A 17,423-nucleotide genomic window follows, 5' to 3' on the forward strand; every position below is an offset into this window, starting at 1 on the left:
TATTCATTTTAAATTCGCCTACGGGGCGAATCCTCCGCCAAGGTTTGAGGCTCTGAGGTTTTTCGGTGCCGCTCCAACGTCTACGCCGTCTGAATAATTAACGCCAGGACATGGACGACCTGGACATAGATGTGGATGTGGATGCGGATGTAAATGGGACAGGTGCACGTAGCATGTAAATTGTTTCATTACCCCTCGCGCTCCTCACAGTTTGCGGGCCGAACTAATGTGTTGGTTAAGTGAAAACTTTTCCGCCACGGAGCATGGCTTAAGTCGAATAACAGCTTCTGCTTTTCGCAATTAGACTCAATCGAGGGCCCGATAGTTGGAGTTGCACAACTGCGCTTTCCCAACCCACTTTTCGCATTCAATTGCCACTTGGCCGAGCAATTAGTGCAATTCGAAAAACTATCAACAGCAACTTTGTGCTCGCTCGAGTTCAGCCACTCAAGGCAAATTACAATTCATCTGAGCTCCCCTCAGACTCAACTACACATGTATAAATGAATATACATGCATCAACTTTGATTGACGAGCTCTATTTGCTCCATTTGGTTAGCCAAAACGGGAGTGGGGACCTGGACCTTACGCAACCTTTGGTGTGGAATACTCACCGACAACGTCCAGATAGCCGACTTGGCTCTTCATGGGATCCGTGTTTATTTGGCACATGTACCTGCAAGCGATGCGCATGAGATTTGGGTATTTGATGGATATCTGCAGATGGCAGCGGAGCATTGCAATTATGTTGCCATTTTCAAGGCAATGTATGGGTGTATTTCAAGGAGCCCCTAGTGGCAAGTATGCAACTGGGCAGGGGGATACATTACCAGCCTTTATCGGACTCCTTCACATCACGTATACGCAAAATCCAGGCACGTTTCTCGGCGTGAGTTATGCTCATGCGATGATTTTTGGTTATGACGTGATTTTGTATCGTTAAAATGGTCTGTGTATCGACACGTAGCCACGCAATCTAGGAGAACAAGAAATGCACAAAAAATGAGTAGAGAAGCCCTTTATATTTGGGTACATTTGAGTTGTAAAACTAAATCGTTCAGCGATTTCCTCGTCCCAATACTAATGCCCCAGTGGCGTGGCCAGAGCTCATTTATTACTCCCAGTCCCACGGGCGGGAAATGTGGAAAAGTGTCGTCAAGGAGGTGGAAAGCGTTTTGGATAATGCGACCAGTGCAAATGGGGCCTCGAGTTAAATTGATTTTAACTTTGTTCTATATTCTTAGTACTCGGGTTGACAAAGAGCTTTCCTTGCGGCGCCTTTGTCATCGGGGGTATTATGAAATATAGCTCAAAGAAACTGCAAGGAGCAACGCACCGCCCGCGTTTTTTGTGCCAGATTCAGAGTATTCCAGATTGCATAGCTTTGGGCTTTGATTGCTATACGGTCTGGGACACTTTAAACGTGGCATCAATCCTATTCAACTGATGGAAACCTGATTCATGGGTCGAGTTACCATTGATCACCGGTTACTGAGGTTGTGCCACATTCGGCTTCGTTTCCTGGCGATCAAAAGAACTCGACTCGGCTCGAATCCCAGTACCTCCTTGGGGCACTCAAGCTATAAGGTAGAAAAATTGTTGTCTTCCACACTATTCGGACTGCAGTTTAACTATCTTTCAATTTGTTTGCCCCCACGCAACAGTGACAACGATAACATCGTTGGGCCACACAATACACTACAAGGGCTCCAATAACCTGGCCAGATATAATCAAAACGGACAAACAAAATGGGAAAATACCCTTGCTATTTCGTTTCGGTTTGTTTACCTTTCAGTGTGTCACGAAATCAAAGTAACGCCCATGGGCTCCGGAACGTGCCCAACAAAAGGGTCAACTCAACGTAAAAGCACGGCACGCAAGGGCAAAAAACTAGGACCCCCACTAGGCCACGTTTCAGCCGATTATGTGAGAATGGTGACCAAAATGTCCTCTTAATGCCACAATAAATGATACTAAATAACACATGAGTAGTTTTGGACCAAGCAGCACAATTTTTGATTAACACAGTACCTTTTTTGGACTAAACACTCACCTTATAGGTCTGCAAATTGTCGACCACGCACTGGAGTACCGCCTCCCGACTGACGGGCACCGTCACGTTCTGCAGGAGTTCTCCGAACTTGGGAAGATCTGGAAGAGAGGATGTGGGCATCAGTGCTGCTTGTTCTTAGTCTAATCTAAAACAAGGTACATATCAGGTTGTTTCCTGTATTGGATGATCGAAACATCTGTATATACCTTTGTTCCGAATGGACGAAAGAGCATCTTCTAGTTGGTTACATCCTTGCGTTAGTGATCAATCAATAACGTTTTGGTCCCACTTGTCTTAGAATAGGGGAGCTTAACTTGTGTGTGTTATGCTTAAGTTAAGAGCCTTTATTCTAAGTCAATTCGACTGCCAACTCTGCGCATTATGGTTACGAAGAATTCAAAAGGGATCCCCATGAGGGAAGGTTATGGTATTTTCAAGACCCACTTTCCCCTCATTTACCTGCCTAAGTGATTTAATGTAAATGAATATATTACGCATTAATTTAATTTCATTTCATTTAGGCAACCTGGCTTGGATCAGATATCAGTAGGCTGGCGGTCATTCCGCTGTGTTTAGCATAACCCACGTCAACGGCAACAATCATGGACTCGACTGGCCTGTCAGCCAGTTCTCAACCAGTCAATCAAAGTCCCAGCGCACCAACACACCCACACCCACACAGACACAGAGACAAACACACAGACACCCACTCACACCCACTTCGCAACAGAATGCTCAGCGAAGCGTTGGAAAAGCGCGTTGACTTTAAAGGCGCGCCCGCAAGTATGCAACAGATTTGTGGTTTGCTGCTTGGATGGGGAAAATTGGGGCGGGGCAGGACTTAAAACTTAGCCGCCTCACGCCGCCGCTTTTTGTTTGTGTTTGTTCTTGTTTGTCGCTGACATGCTCAGAAGGCTCGGCGAAGTTTGCGCTTCGCATACGCCATGGAATAAAATAATAAAATGGAATAAAAACAAGGAAAACGGGGAAAACGGGGAAAACCCTGCCAGACGGAGGCTTTTTCTCATATGCGGGGCACGCATCGGTTAAGGCAAATCAACACATAACAATCTTGTACTTAAAATGCGTAAACAAGGCGATAAGCAAGGGTGATGGCCAAGAAAGTGGCGGGGCGAATTTTTTGATGTTTATTGATGCGGCCGTAAATCTCAATTGCGGCAGCAAAAGGCGCAACATCGGGCGAACGTCCTTTTGCGAGTCCCCATCCTGTCGTTATTGTCGCCTAATCTCTTCCCAAGCATCACGTTTCGAGTTGTCAACGATACCCTCATTGCCCTCGGGTTGTTGCCGGTTGGCAACGTGCTGATCGCGGACTTTCATTTCATGGAAAATTATTTCGGAAATTACTCACATGCACATGTAGCTCTATTGCCCGATGTTTCTTAATTTTCCGACCATCGATTCACAGATCATATATTCCATAGGGTATCATTTATGAAAGTGTAACAGATATAAGCCTTTAAATTGAACGAAATAAATTCAACACGAAGCACTTTGTTTACAAAGTACTAAGACAGTAATGCTTTTAAATAGTTATTAGAATAAACAAGAAGGAGCGCAATTGCCTCTACTGAAATAGAAACCGAAATACCATTTATCCAACGCGGATTTCATGTGAAGAGCTTTTCTAAGCATTCATCTAGTATCTGCTGTGCACCTCACTTGATAATAATAATGAAAGCGAGCCCGAAGTGGAGGATACCACTAATAAGCTCGATAGCACAGGCTTTAATTCGTCGGAGGCGAAGCAGAAGGTCCTTGTCCAAACTGTTTTGTCATCGTTTGCCGCCTTTTGCCAACTCATTTGATTTGCCTCCGCTTATTGATACATCCAGGCAGCAAGGATATGCCTGCGTGTGTGGGGGCTTTTATGGCCTGCTTTCTTGGAGGCGGTGGTGTGTGAATATGTGGAAATTTGTTACATATTTTGCGCTTCGTCTTCGGGATTGAAAGTGTGATTGTTTAGTGGATTTATGGGCATATGAAATTAGGATTTAATGGGCATTTGCTTTGTATCTGAAGTGGATAAATTCCAGAGGAACCCTCGGATCCAAGGCTCTGAGTGCTTAGCATAATGTTTATGGTGTATGAAGAGAAATTGTAAGTCGCCGTTTAGGGCATGTTCTTTGGAGGCTTAGTGTGCTGAATAAAAACTCAGCTTAAGGGATTCCAGCCTTCAGCTGGCTGGGTACAACATGGAAAGCATTGGGCTTCATATGCAAGTCGAATTTCAGTTTCCTCGCTTGATATTATAAATTACTCTCACTTAGTTGCCAGTGCCTAATGGAGCACTTTCTCAAGCTCACTAGGCGCAATTTCCCACTTTCCTTCCGCTGCTTTAAACCAACTTTATTAAGTCAAGTCGACTTGACTGGCATTTCAACTTAATAAGCGCAACGGCAACATCCAGAGGCAGAACAGGCAACAACAAGTAAATGGCGCTATTTAAATGCTAAACAACTCTATTAACTTGCACGACACACTAGCACACCCGCACGAGATGTGTTCGAGATACACCCACACACTCGCATGCAGGCTGCCTCACTTTCTCCCATATCCCATAGCCCATATCCCATAGCCCATATCCCATATCCTGCATACACACCATATCCATGCCAAGGGCAAGCTTGACATTTGTCCGCCGTCTCGCTGCTGAGAAAACGGAACCTCAGCACGTTTCAAATACAATTTACAATAAATAAAATTTAAAAGCGAGAGAAAGACTGCTACGAGAGCCAAGCAACTCGTATTCAGAGACACTAGAGCGGGGAAAGCGGGAAAGCGGAAAAGCGCGGGGAAAAGCAACTGACTTAATGGCGCCGTTTTAGGGTAAGGCAGCGGGCGGGGCATGCTGGAGTCAGACAAGGAATGAGCACGTGACGACACTGGGGATAAGTTTAGGAGACATAAAAAGGACACGGCTGCAAACTCAGGTGGATGGGCTGACAATTAATGGTTCTTAGTATCGTAATAAGAAAATCAATCAGCAGGTCTTAGGAAAGATCATTTTGTTATGTTTTCGCAGATTATGGCTTCACCAATTATTTTTTATTTTATATAACGCATGCAGATTGTATGTGCAAGCCATCCTAATCCTTTTGTCCGCCGAATATCTTTTCGTTAAGGGGAAATGTGTCGGAAAACCGTATTTCCTTTTAAAACTAAATGACAGAACAAATATGGAATAAATTATAACCAAAAGCTAGCTTGCTAGTCGTACACAATAACTGTATCGAAACTGAAATCAATACCCGGCTTAATTGGCTAATGCTAAATTTGCAAGTCCTCAGATGCATTAATAATGGCTTTCAATAAACCAAGCACAGCACAAATTAATTTATAATAGTTCACTTGCACCGAATTAAGTCCATTTGACCCAGCCTCTGATTGGGTGATGTGTTTCAACCTTGAAATCATTAGGCAGCAACAGTCCGGAAAATGCTCAATGCCAGTCCTCTCATCCAATAAGGCACTTAAGTGCACTATCGTATCCTTAAAGCGTGCATTATAAGCCAATGTGCCTGTGCCTCGTCGCAGGACATAAAATCCTGCTGCAAACCCCTGCCCCCCTCGCCAGCCATGTACATGGGAATCCAAGGCGTGTGAATTGGCAATGGGCGGATGAGCTGGCATTGCAGCTGACTTACCTTTCTCGGGAATCGCATTGACGACCGAATCCTCGCGTATGTCCTCCAGTAGCTCATCCTTATTTTGCATTTCCGCTGCGAGATTTCATTCCGAGTGCCGGCATGGCAGGAAAAGTGGGAAAGAGCAATGAAACGAGAGACGGAATGTACATTTAGAGAGGTAGTTAATATTGGCTTGGTTATCCTTAGTGCAAATTCAATTTGCGGTGGGAAGTGTGTAAGGAATATAAACAGATACCCCCGCACCTACCAAATTGGCCAGCTAAAAACCCCAAAACCGCACCCAACACGCCCAGAATACCAAGGCAGGAAACTTCTCGTTTCGTGAACTTTTCCAATATTTTAAGGTCGCTTTTTCAACGCCTTTCTTTGCTGGCGCTCAGCTGGTAATTTCCACAGCCACAAAATGAAGTTGCAATTTGACTTTTGTGCAGCAGCACAAATCGATTGGGTTGAGGGTTTCCAATTCCCGCCGGTAACAGGTAAAATGCATTTTCGGCACGCGCCATAAAATATTTAGCAAATGCCAGCAAATGGGTAAATAGATTTACGTTTATGAGCACGCGCTTAGAATGGCAGCCCTCGGAAAATGTGTGCAAATACAAATCGGATAAGTTAATTAACAAGCCAATATATTTACAAACTACGAAGCCAAAATGAAATTTATAATTTCAAAAATGCACAAAAATAAACGTGCACACTGCAGGCAAAATCTATTAAAGAGCTCTTTCGCCTTTGCAGAAACGAGTTATTTCGGCGTATGAAATTTATATTTTCCCAAGGTGACGACTATTTCGTTATTGATTTCCATTCTCATTTTCATTTTCATTTCCACTCCACGCCCGGCACCTTGGCACACATACTATTGTATCGCATTTTCCGGCCACTCCGGCTGCGCCATAAAATAATGTCATCTATAACCGGTGAGACCTTGAACGCGTGTCTCCTTGCGTGCAGACAGACGAGTCAATAGCGCAAATGGATTCCCATTCGCCGTGGATGTGGATGTGGCTCTGGCTCTGGCTCTGAATGGGAATGTGGATGTGGATGTGGATGTGGGTGGGGGACTGAGAGCGAGTTGAATGCCAAGGCAGTGCCGCTTGAACCGGAGACCGGAGGAATGGCACTGGGTTTTCAATTAATTTTCGTGTTGCGACTACATCTACGAGTCGAAGCCGTTTGCATTTTAATAAACGTAGAGCACATGCTAACTGGGCAGGAGACGCCTGCTCCGGCTCTTCCGGCCTTTCCGACTTTTCCCACATCTGTCGCAGCTGGCTGGCAATGCAAATACATTTTGTGGTTGCCGCAAACGCACAATAGTATGCAATAAATTCGATTTCTCGTTCGTATGCTCGGCAAATTGTTGGGAAACTGTTGGCGGAGGAGGGGCAGGAGGCAAGAATCAACTGCTGGCGAGCAAGTTTTGTATGCCACTGGATCTGGCTGCTGTTTGTAATATTTTGTGTTGCATACTTGCAGGCGCCCGCCACTTCCCATTTCTCTGGAGCCTGGCAGTGAATTTGCCGCTCCTTGTGGCTTTTACTCCACGTGCAGACATGGAAAACGCATCGAGTGGGCAACAAATGTTTTCAGGAACTGCTACGTGCCTGCGCTTCAGACAGCACGGGGAAAAACCGGAAAGAAAGTGTTCCGAAAGTTGCCCAAAAAGTTCCCAATTCTGGTCCGGCTTTGTTGCTCTTCTTGTGCCCGGTATGACGTGATTTGCAGGCAATACGACGTGACCGTGAAAGATTCCCAGCGCGACCTAATGATGGCGGACGGAGGAGTCGCGGCTGTTGGGGATTGGGATGCCAGCAACTCTGTGGCAATTTCGAGTCAGAAGCAATAGAACAGCTGAATCTTTGATAAGGATTCGTGGTTCAAAGAGAAATATTGTCTGCCATTTTTAGGGAAACCTTGGAGCAGAGAAACTATTTGGATTGTTGAACTCAGCACACATACACAGACTTTTTTAATTAACTAAGGTGCAATATTTGATAGCCGTTTCAAACATTTTCCCAAGCTTGTCTTAAATGGCAGAAAGTTTTTACCATGACGAGTTATTTTCCAGAGGAGAATTAATTTACAAAAATCGTCAACTGCTCATTAAATAAGCCATTTCGCAAAAAACAGGCTACATCAAATAATAAATATATATACTTTTAAAATGAGCATGCCATGGGTTGTTGTAGTTAATGAATGATTTTTTAATAACAACATTTAATCGTGACCACTTTTTGTGGCTTCCCAAATGAACGCCAAAATTTATATTTATTCTAGTCCGCATATCCATACAGCTTGATATGAATCGCTATTAATCTCTTTAATACACTTTAATATGAGATATTACACTGAAACCAGCGCACATAAAGATTTTTTTCAACTCAGCGAATAAATGCGTTAAAATAGAACGAATGGGGATTTCTCCCCCGATTTAAGTCTACGTTTAATATATGAATATTACCTAAATGTAAGTTAAAGCGCGCCGCTTTTCATGTCCACTTAGCTGCACACCTCCAGGCTGCTCTCATTTTCCTGCTGTCTAACCTCAAAACTTCATTAGCCAAAAAGCACGCGCCGCCAAATTGAAACGACAGAAACAACAAACGCAAAAATATCTTAAAGGAAGGAAAAAAAATGGGAAGGGGAGGAGGGCAAGGGAAGAGTGCGTTGAGTGCTATAAATTGCACGGCGGCAGAGAATAAATGTAAAGTAAATGGCGCTAATTCAAAGTAGATTTATTTATTATGCCATTTTTCCGCGGCCCAGCGCCAAGAAATATGCCTTAAATTTGCCATCCGAACATTGTCGCTGGCAGACAACGTGGCAGATACTGAGCGGAACCGGAAGAGGAACACGCAGTTGCGGGAAGCAGGAACAGCACAAAACACGGCGAAGGCGTAGCCAAAACAGAACTAAAAAAACAAGGGCAAACAAATGAAAATACATACATATATATTGCCAGAGCCCCAATTATTATGCAACAAAAACGCGAACGAGGCTCGAACATCCGCGGACAGCTCTAGGCCCTCTCCGTATTCTGGGCAATCTCTGTACGCCGCCTATCTGCTATTTGCGCCGGATTGTGAATGCTGAATGATGAATGGGGATGGGGATGGAGGATGAAAGGGCCTGGGAAGACGAGCACCTGCTGCCGGAGACAGCCGCTGTTGATTTGGCTAACGCACTTAAGCCAATTCGCTTTCAGTGTCTGCCCGGCGGGCCAGATGATTTATTGGCCTGCCAGACAAGCGGCGGATTATCATTTTCGGCGGTGTCAACAACTGGCCGAAATTTGCACAAATTTGTCTATGATTCCCCAGTGTTTGCCAGTGTTTGCTTGGCCCGGCTAATGATGCCAATTAGCCGCATTTACACGGCTCAGCGGGAGGAGAGCTCTCGGATCCAGATGCGCCTTATCCGAGCGCAACACCTTCACGGCCATTCCGGTCATCAATCTCTCGCTGGCCAAGTTTCTAAGCCAACTTTGGCAGCACATCACTTTCCGGACGTGAGCCAGTAGTCTGATCTTTCGCTGCTGCAAGTTTCTTGCAATTTCCTTGGCCCACAAAGCGCTGAAGTTCCGAGAACGGCGAAGTCTTTCAAATTAGCAGTCCGAAAACTAATTCCCTCTGTATTCACTCTCAATTTCGGTTTGTGTATTCGACTTGGGAAACTTTGGGGCTAATTGAGCTGAGCGGCATTTTTGATGTTCAAAATCAACAATCAGTAAATTTAATTTGACTGAGCACTTGCAGGCGATCAGGTGGGGGAAAGGGCATCTTCAAACGGGCGGCGTACACAAAAATAGAAGCTTTAACAGGTACTCGCCTGGAGGCAGCAGCGCAAAAGCGCAACAGCAAACGGAAAGAAAAACAACAGCGGGCCAACATAAAACACAAATTACAAGAACTAAGGCAAATAAACGACAACAGAGCCTCAAAGGCCAACAGCCACCGTGATTGTTCAGTCACAGCCCAAACGCCCACCGCCATCCTCTTTTGATTACCGCTCCACTCGGCAGCTCATACGCTTGACTGCCAGGACTTGCAGCAAGCCAGCGTGAAAAAAGCCGTGCATACTTTTAGGTGCAGGCGAAAGCGTGTGAAAAAAGTCAACACGCACAAAAACGAGCACCAACACAAGCACACACATGGGCATAGACAACCGGAAAATGGGTGCGAATAAAGGGGAATTGACATAGAAGACACAGCGCGCGGGGGCGGAAAATTTCTGCAGTCCATGGGAATTGTTGAAAAATTGTCAAACAATCGCTGGCACATCGGCGGCAATTGCTGCATAGAACGCGGAGTGTCTCGACTGCATGATACCTCACATCCAGCAACGAAGTTATTCCAGAGCAAACTTTCTACTTAGAAGCAAGCTATTTTTCACTGTGTATTTTAAACGCAGTGTTTGTTACAGAAATTCATATTGATGATCCCCATTTGTAGCCAGACTGCCAAGAACTAGAATATGCCCCACTAACGTAACGGGTGAAAACGTCAAATGGAAATGGTGAAAACGGCTGGGGTAAGCGATTTGGGAAACCATACGAAAATTAAATTTGACTAAAGCGCAGCTTGGCCCCGAGCTGCAAACCTAATTGGAGTTCATTGTCACAGGCCGAGTCGTCATAGCTGGTGCTCACTGCAGTAAATGCTAGTGCCTTTAAGTGGATAAAAGCGAGCAGCAAATTGATTTAAGGTCCTGATTCAATTGCTTTGCGTTATCTCTTTTTGGGTTAATTAAAGATGAATTCCTAAATTAATCAGCACACTTCGGGCCAAGTTGGTTTTAAATGAATAAGGAATTTGAGCAAATATCTTGCATGTTATTCCACACTATGGAATACAATGAAGATCATATGGACTCGCCACATTCCTTCACAAAAACAGTTTCAAATTATAACCCACTTTTAAGCCCGCATGTAAATCCCCAACAGTGGAGGCAGTCCCATCCTTTCGTAAAATTCTTGGGTCACACTGTGAATAGTTGGTCATCATGTCAAGTCATAAACCCAGAAACTGACGACCCAAAGTGCCATCAATCACAATGTCAATCACTTTTTGTCATAAGTAGACACGGCCACAATCGCAAGCACACACACATTTGCGGCGGAAGAGAATATATTTTCAGAGGTTGAACATTGTGTGCAATGTCAACGTTTGTCCACTTGTTGAGCCGCCCTGGCGGAGCGAAGGAAGCCAGGAATGGGATGTGGAGGCGCAGGACTCGACTTGCTGCCCACAGGCCATAGACAAAGAAAACTTAAGTGGTCACTTGTGTGTAAGTGTGTGTGTGTGTGTGTGTTGTGAGCCTGGGGGCAGTGGCCGGGGGTGGGGGTGGCCAGGGCGCGTGGCGGGTCAGGAGTAAGCCAGAATACGCATACGCCATGTGTGCCCTTAATTATGCTGTGGACTCTGGGCGGACAATGACAACTTAAACAGCCACTAGAGCTAACCAAGCACGTGCTCCTGGAACTCCGCACCCCGCACCCCGCAGCCCGCAGCGTTGCTCTTCAGTAGCCCAATATGTGCTCAATGAGCCAAGCTGTTTTTTGGGCCCAGCCAGATGCCAGTTCCATAATTCACTTGAAATAACATCCAGATAGCTTTGGCGAGGGTGCCGAGTCTAAGCCCCTCAAAACTTTTTGTTACCACTTGGCAAGGGCGTCAGAGTTGACATTGTGACCGGCACTCTGCCGCTAAATCAAAAAAAAAGGGAAAAACGTTTAGGAATACGCCAATTCAGTTGGCTGGCCAAAAGGGAAATCTACCTATGCAAACAAATTACAAAGGATAATTGAACAGTTGAATGCCTGAAGCAACAAGCAGAAGGTTGAGAGCTATTAAATCATTTTAGTTTTAAGTAACAGGAGCACAGTTTCGTACCATAACAGATAGTTTATACAAGACAAGCAAAAAACGATAGAAAGATACTTTGAAATAAAGCTTAATCTTTACAAATGTGTGTTTCCATCTTAAAGTGTATGAGGTATAACTAACTATAAGTACGTGAGGTATCTTACCCAGATGGTGGGCGATGTGATCGTGCTCCTCGGACTCGCCGATGATGAAGTCCTGGTGCTGGTGGTGCAGCTGGTCCAGGTGGTGCAGCTCCCCCTCGTCGTCGCTCTCCTGGGCGCCACAGCCGGGCAGCGAGAATGAGAGGCAGATAATCGAGGCGACGGCGACGGCGGCGGTGGCAGTGGCAACAATTAGCCGGGAGGATACTTCCGGCATTTCTCGCTTCCGCTGCAGCTTCCCCGCCGCCCGTCTGTTCCGGCGACCCGCGGCAATTGTCGCTGCATCCGCTGTCAGCGGAAATATTTTAATTTTCATTTTTTATTTGCTAGCGCCCGTCTCGTTTCGCTTGCTAGTCCTTTTCGTCCTTCTCACAATTGTTTGCCTCCTGATTGCGGCGGCTCTTGGCAGCTGGCGCAAGAATAGTTGCTTCACTTTCGATTCTCCGCGATTGTCAAATATTTATGGCCACCGTGTTGCTCAGCTCTGGGCCGAGAAACTGGAGAGCATTTCCAATGCATTACTGCAGACCTTGTTGCAACGCTCGAATCCCTCCGGATGTATGCCACTGAAAGGGGAAGCAAGAAAAACAATGTAAACTATGTATCAGAAATGATTGGCATGCTTTTAATTTTTTAATGCATGTATTATGGTCGGTGCGCTGCAGTAATGGTTTTCATTTTATTATTAAATATAATTTCATTATTAACGCACCCACTCAGTCCCTTAAACTCGGCTGGTGTCCATGGATATTCTCCTCATAAAATATGCAGGATTATATGTTAGGCAAACCGAGATGGGCAGAGCTGTGAACAGCGTACGAATGGTGTAAAGGGTTAAAAAGCTCGCAAAATGGCAGTTAAAAGTTAAAAAATAATTTCTTTACAAGGCATTTAATTCATGAATATTGCAAATTTTAATGAATAAGTAAAAACAAAACCAAAATTCGGAATGCACGAATTTAATTGGGCGTTGTATACCCTTTCAAAATTTGCAGTTTGGACTATTTTTGCTTATTGTTAATAAGTTGTATATATAGTTACATAATTACATAAATAACATGTATATAATTTATAAAATTTCAACATTTTCAGATTTGTCAATGCAGTGAGATGGACTTTCTGACATTCCTCTGAACTGATTTCTTTTTCATTGCAATAATAACAATCTCGCATTTATATTTTTCTAATGTAATATGTTACGCAAGTTTTATATTACTCATTTTTTCCCATTGCCATTATGGTAATAGCAAAATTAACCAGTCAATTATGCAATTTGAGTATTCGTTTTGAGTAGAAAGTGTACAAATCCAGCGTTTCTTAACTGGCTTACCCGTCAAACTAACTGGCTGCGATATCGACTAAGAGGCCCTTGAATGATACAAATAGTTAATTCAATTGCGGCAAGCCAACGAGGCGTATGGGTAACTTGACATGCTTCATTTGCCACCACTTAATCAGAATGCAACATTTTCAAACCGCAAGTCGTTTTCAGTTGCGTACTGGCGGCTCCTTCTCAAGGATGTTCCCCATTCGTTCCCACTGCCTCCACAAAATGTATCATTTTATAAGTTGTGTATGCGAAGGCCAGAGCTTTCTTTAATTGCCATGGAGTGGCCATATTAGAAGGCCCAGGAAAGGGGGAAAACTTGGCTGAAAGGAGGCGGGAGGAGGACACGGCCAGGCCAACGGGGAATCTAAGGAAACTTGAAAACAAAAGTCGAGCGCAACGCAACGGAAAGCGGCAGAAAGGCATTTAAACTTTTGGACAAGTTTAATTTCCCGTCGAGTGTGGCACATAGTAAGTGCCAGAGATGGCAAAAGACAGATACTGAGAGGGAGTTGCGGGTTTTCTAGCTTATGAAACTGAAAGCACTCTCCATCTTTAAAGAAATTGAGTGCTGGCAATCAACTAATTGCGGTCAGATCCCAGGCCACGATTTCCACGGCACTGGTCCCTTCGTTTCGTTTTATCGATGGGTCGCAAAAGGGTCTGCCATTTTCGTTATTATTAATATCAGCTCAATGTTTGCACCGTTGATCATCCTTGTCAGCTGTCCATTTGGGTGTTTCCTAATCAGTTGACCAGGTGGAAATTAATAAAAATATATTGTCGGGCTGAATTCTGTTGGTATTATTCTGTGGCCGTGCTTTTGTCACCTTTTGTGTGGCTTTTGGCCATTTATGGCATTGTGCTGTTCCTTATGTTGGCTGGAAATCATAAAGATAGCGGTCACAAAAAGCGTTGAAAAAGGGTAAAAGCGTAGATTGAACCGAGCTAATAAAAGAGATAACCAGAGAGTGCTGAAACCCTGAACGAAATGTGACAAATGACGTCTTATTTAATAAATTGGCTTAAATGGTTGACATGCAGCCCGACCACCAAATCCCTGAACAGGAAGGGGTTAACTAGATATGACAGGAGGACAGGTGACCAGTGACTTGACATTTGAGCGGAGAAATGGCCAGGAAAAAGCTGGGAGTGGTTCATTGCGAACTCAAGCTTATCAGTTTTTAGTAAAAGCTACACTGCATAACATAAATACACAGATGCATAAAACTATGTACAAAATATCATTCAAATGTTTGATATGATAATCCGATTTAATCATGGTTCAAATCTTTTCAAAATGGAATTCTCTCCTTAGTATACAGCATTCACAGTGACTATCCTAATCAAATAATAAGTTCTATTTCGAGTCATCGTAGCAGCATCCCAACTGAAATCCCCTCAAGCCGGTGTCCACCATCGCATTACGTTCGTCCATTGTTCCGCTCACCGGTCAGTTATCTTTGATAAGCAGCTCAGGGACACGGAGACCCATCTGCTGCTCCCAAGGCATTTTGGCCCGGCCAAGTCCAGCAGCATCGTAATGATAAATAGCCGGGCAGAGAATGGTAAAAAGGACTGCGAAATAGGCAGGCCAATGGGCTGCAAACTTGGCAATTTTGGGCAAAGTATAAAGTCAAGCCAATTGACACCTTCTCGATGAGGTGCGTCATTAACATTTCCATTTGATGGCCGGCAGTCGCCTTACCTTCCGCTGTTCCCATTTGGCTAGTTGAGCGGCAGCCTTTGTTTTGGCCAGGTCGCCGAACCGTCTCGTTTTGTTTCGTTCTGCTTATCGCCAGCTGTCAATCGTTAAACGACAAACAAAGAAATGCGGCCAGCAATTTGCAGCCAGCCAAATGGCGTCTATGATTTCCAACTGTCAATGGCAGTTGCTAATCCACGGCATTCCTGCTGTCTCGGGCTTTTCCGCTGTCTTGCTTCGGAAATGAAATAACAAATGATATCTCCCTCTGGACTCTGCATTTTTGTGCCCGCCAATCGTAAAGAGTGGGGTATACTGTGCAAAGGGTATGAAGGGTATACAGAGTTTGGCACATTTTTGCATACCCATTACATTAAACTGAGAGTAGAAATCCATTTTGGTTCTGATGAATATTAAGCTACGTGTGACTTGAATAAGTAAGAAATAATAAGTAATTGTTATAATAATAATCCCCAGAAAGTAGGTACCCAATAGTCGAGACAGCCAGGAGTGACAGTTTTTCGTGCTTAATATACATATACCCCAAACTAGTTTTTCGCTCAGTTCCGTCTGCATCCATATTTTCCTCGATTTCTTTTCTTTGCGAATTTTCCTCTTATCCACATTCTTTTCGTGTTTTATTTGACATTCTCTTTTTGAAAGCGTTTTGCTACTTTCGCGTGTCAAAAACTGCAGCAGAATGCCAAATAAAGGGCTTGTTTATGTCACCTGAAATGGTGGGGACTTTGTGCTTTTCATTCTTTTTTCAGCTTGCTGACTGCTGGTAATATGCAGAAAATGTATTAAATTACGCTTAATCTTTGATAGCGTTTTTTGCCAATCCAAACATTCCCGGATTGCAGATGAATTGGAATATTTATCTCTTCGAAGCGTCGTCCTATTATGCAGACCTACTGTCATTCGTTACGGAAAACCAGAAATAGTTTATCCTGTTTTTAAGCAACCAGCAAGGGTAGGCAACTTTTGTGGAAAGGAAAACGCCATTTATCTATTGTAAAAGGCGAAAACGAGTGCTTGTATAAGCGCACATTATGAGTGTTTCTTGGCCCTCTGTTTAATTAGAGCCACATCCACTGGGAGCGTTTACATCATTTGCCATAATTCATCTGTCCACTGACTGCCAGCTGCTGTTGTGCATCGCTCGGAATAAAAATCAAATCACAGCGCCGTCCATCTTGGCTGTCAGTTGCCATGATGCTTGCTTGTTTTTCCTCGCTTTGTCCCTCCTCGGATGGGAAAATTCTTTTAATATAGCAAGCCATGCGAAATGCGTACACAAAAAGATGGGGCAAAATGTTTGCTCCGTCGCCCGCTCACACTAACTAGCCACAAGCAGCATTTCCCACTGCCATGCAGCTTGTGCATTTTCCCCGTCTTGCATTTGATTAACCTACAAAAAGGCGTTTGGACGTGCGATGCAGTTCGCACAGTGGGCGTTCCTGTTTGTTGCTGCGGTTTCTCGGCTTTTCTTAACGGGCAACTTTAATAAAAAACGGTCAGCGGGCGAGGGGTTGCCGCTGCAGCGGGGAAAATGCATAAATGCATAAAAAATTGGCCAGCTTACAAGCCGCTTTACATATGCAACACGGGCGCCTGCTGTGCGTTTGTATGGGTGTGTGGGTGTGTGGGTGTGCGGAAGTGCATTGGCATACATACACGAGCACACATTGTTGCAAGCATACATTTTCCCGACACGTGTTTGCTTTCCCGCACTTCCGTTTCCGCCCAGCCATTCATGTGACTTTCCGTCATTTTGTGGGAGCACGAGCTACTCTTCCGATGCCTTGCATGTCCCTCAAAGAATTAATTATTGTACACCAAATAATTAATCAGACTGAAATGGGAAACTAACAAAAACAGCCGGTGCCCCTTTGCTCTTGTGATGGAAATTCAAAACTTTGGTGAAACACTTTGGCTCTGCCCGAAAAAATGGTGCACCTGAAAGCATTTTCGCATATTCGCATGTGTGTGCGTTTGCGCTCGTTTGTGTTTTGTGGGTTGGCCATGCATTTCCGGTTTTAATGATTATAACACAATCAAGTGCATATTGCCTAATTAGCGATCCCAGCAGCAAGCGGCGTCCAGGCCGCATAAAGTGCATAAAATATTTCCCGCACTCACAGTGGGCGCTTCATCCGCATGTGCATGTGTTGGTGTTCGTTCGCGTGCGCTAGTGTGTGTGAGTCCTCGCATATTTTATGTCGCTTATTGGACGGCAATCCACAACGAGCATGTGTGTGTGTGTGCTCCTGGCAGCTAAATTCATGTTCATGTTGTTTATACGGCATCCGTTCTGAGTGCGTGTGCGAAAATATTGTGTGTAATTGTGTGGTTGGCTACCCGTTTTATTTGATAATTTTGCACAAAGCTCCCCACCTATTCATTATCGCTGACGAGCAGCGCCCCACAAATTTGTAGTCACAACAATGCCAAACTGTTATTCCATTTCCGCCCCCAAAGTCTGACACTTGACGTGGGCTCCCAATAATTTAGTTAAAGCTCGTCCTTGGATGGTGTTCGTCCTGCACTTCAGATGCGTCCAAACTGTTTGCGGGCTACAAGCGAAGTAAAGTTATCAAAAAGTTTGCTGATGCCAAGTATTCGGCGTTTCGCAAAC

At 44.5% G+C, this 17,423-nt stretch overlaps 1 protein-coding gene across 4 annotated transcripts in view; it reads right to left on the reverse strand.

Annotated features, from left to right (window-relative positions):
* The window catches only part of LOC6543284 (cell adhesion molecule 2), a 31,035-nt gene that overhangs the window by 12,171 nt on the left and 1,441 nt on the right, over positions 1–17,423 (reverse strand). For 2 of the 4 annotated variants that reach the window (XM_026978605.1, XM_026978607.1), the window contains exons 2-7: positions 12,466–12,557; positions 11,757–12,319; positions 5,723–5,797; positions 2,055–2,152; positions 831–976; positions 615–676 (exon numbers count right to left, since the gene is read on the reverse strand). In XM_026978605.1, the coding sequence (XP_026834406.1) occupies positions 615–676; positions 831–976; positions 2,055–2,152; positions 5,723–5,797; positions 11,757–12,069 (694 nt within the window). In that variant the 5' untranslated portion in view covers positions 12,070–12,319; positions 12,466–12,557. The remainder of the gene's footprint in view (positions 1–614; positions 677–830; positions 977–2,054; positions 2,153–5,722; positions 5,798–11,756; positions 12,320–12,465; positions 12,558–17,423) is intronic. The other 2 variants (XM_026978606.1, XM_026978608.1) reach the window with 1 other exon arrangement.

This window comes from Drosophila erecta, unplaced genomic scaffold, assembly GCF_003286155.1.
Source record: "Drosophila erecta strain 14021-0224.00,06,07 unplaced genomic scaffold, DereRS2 tig00000055-arrow-pilon, whole genome shotgun sequence".
In the NCBI taxonomy this organism is placed as follows: Eukaryota; Metazoa; Arthropoda; class Insecta; order Diptera; family Drosophilidae; genus Drosophila; species Drosophila erecta.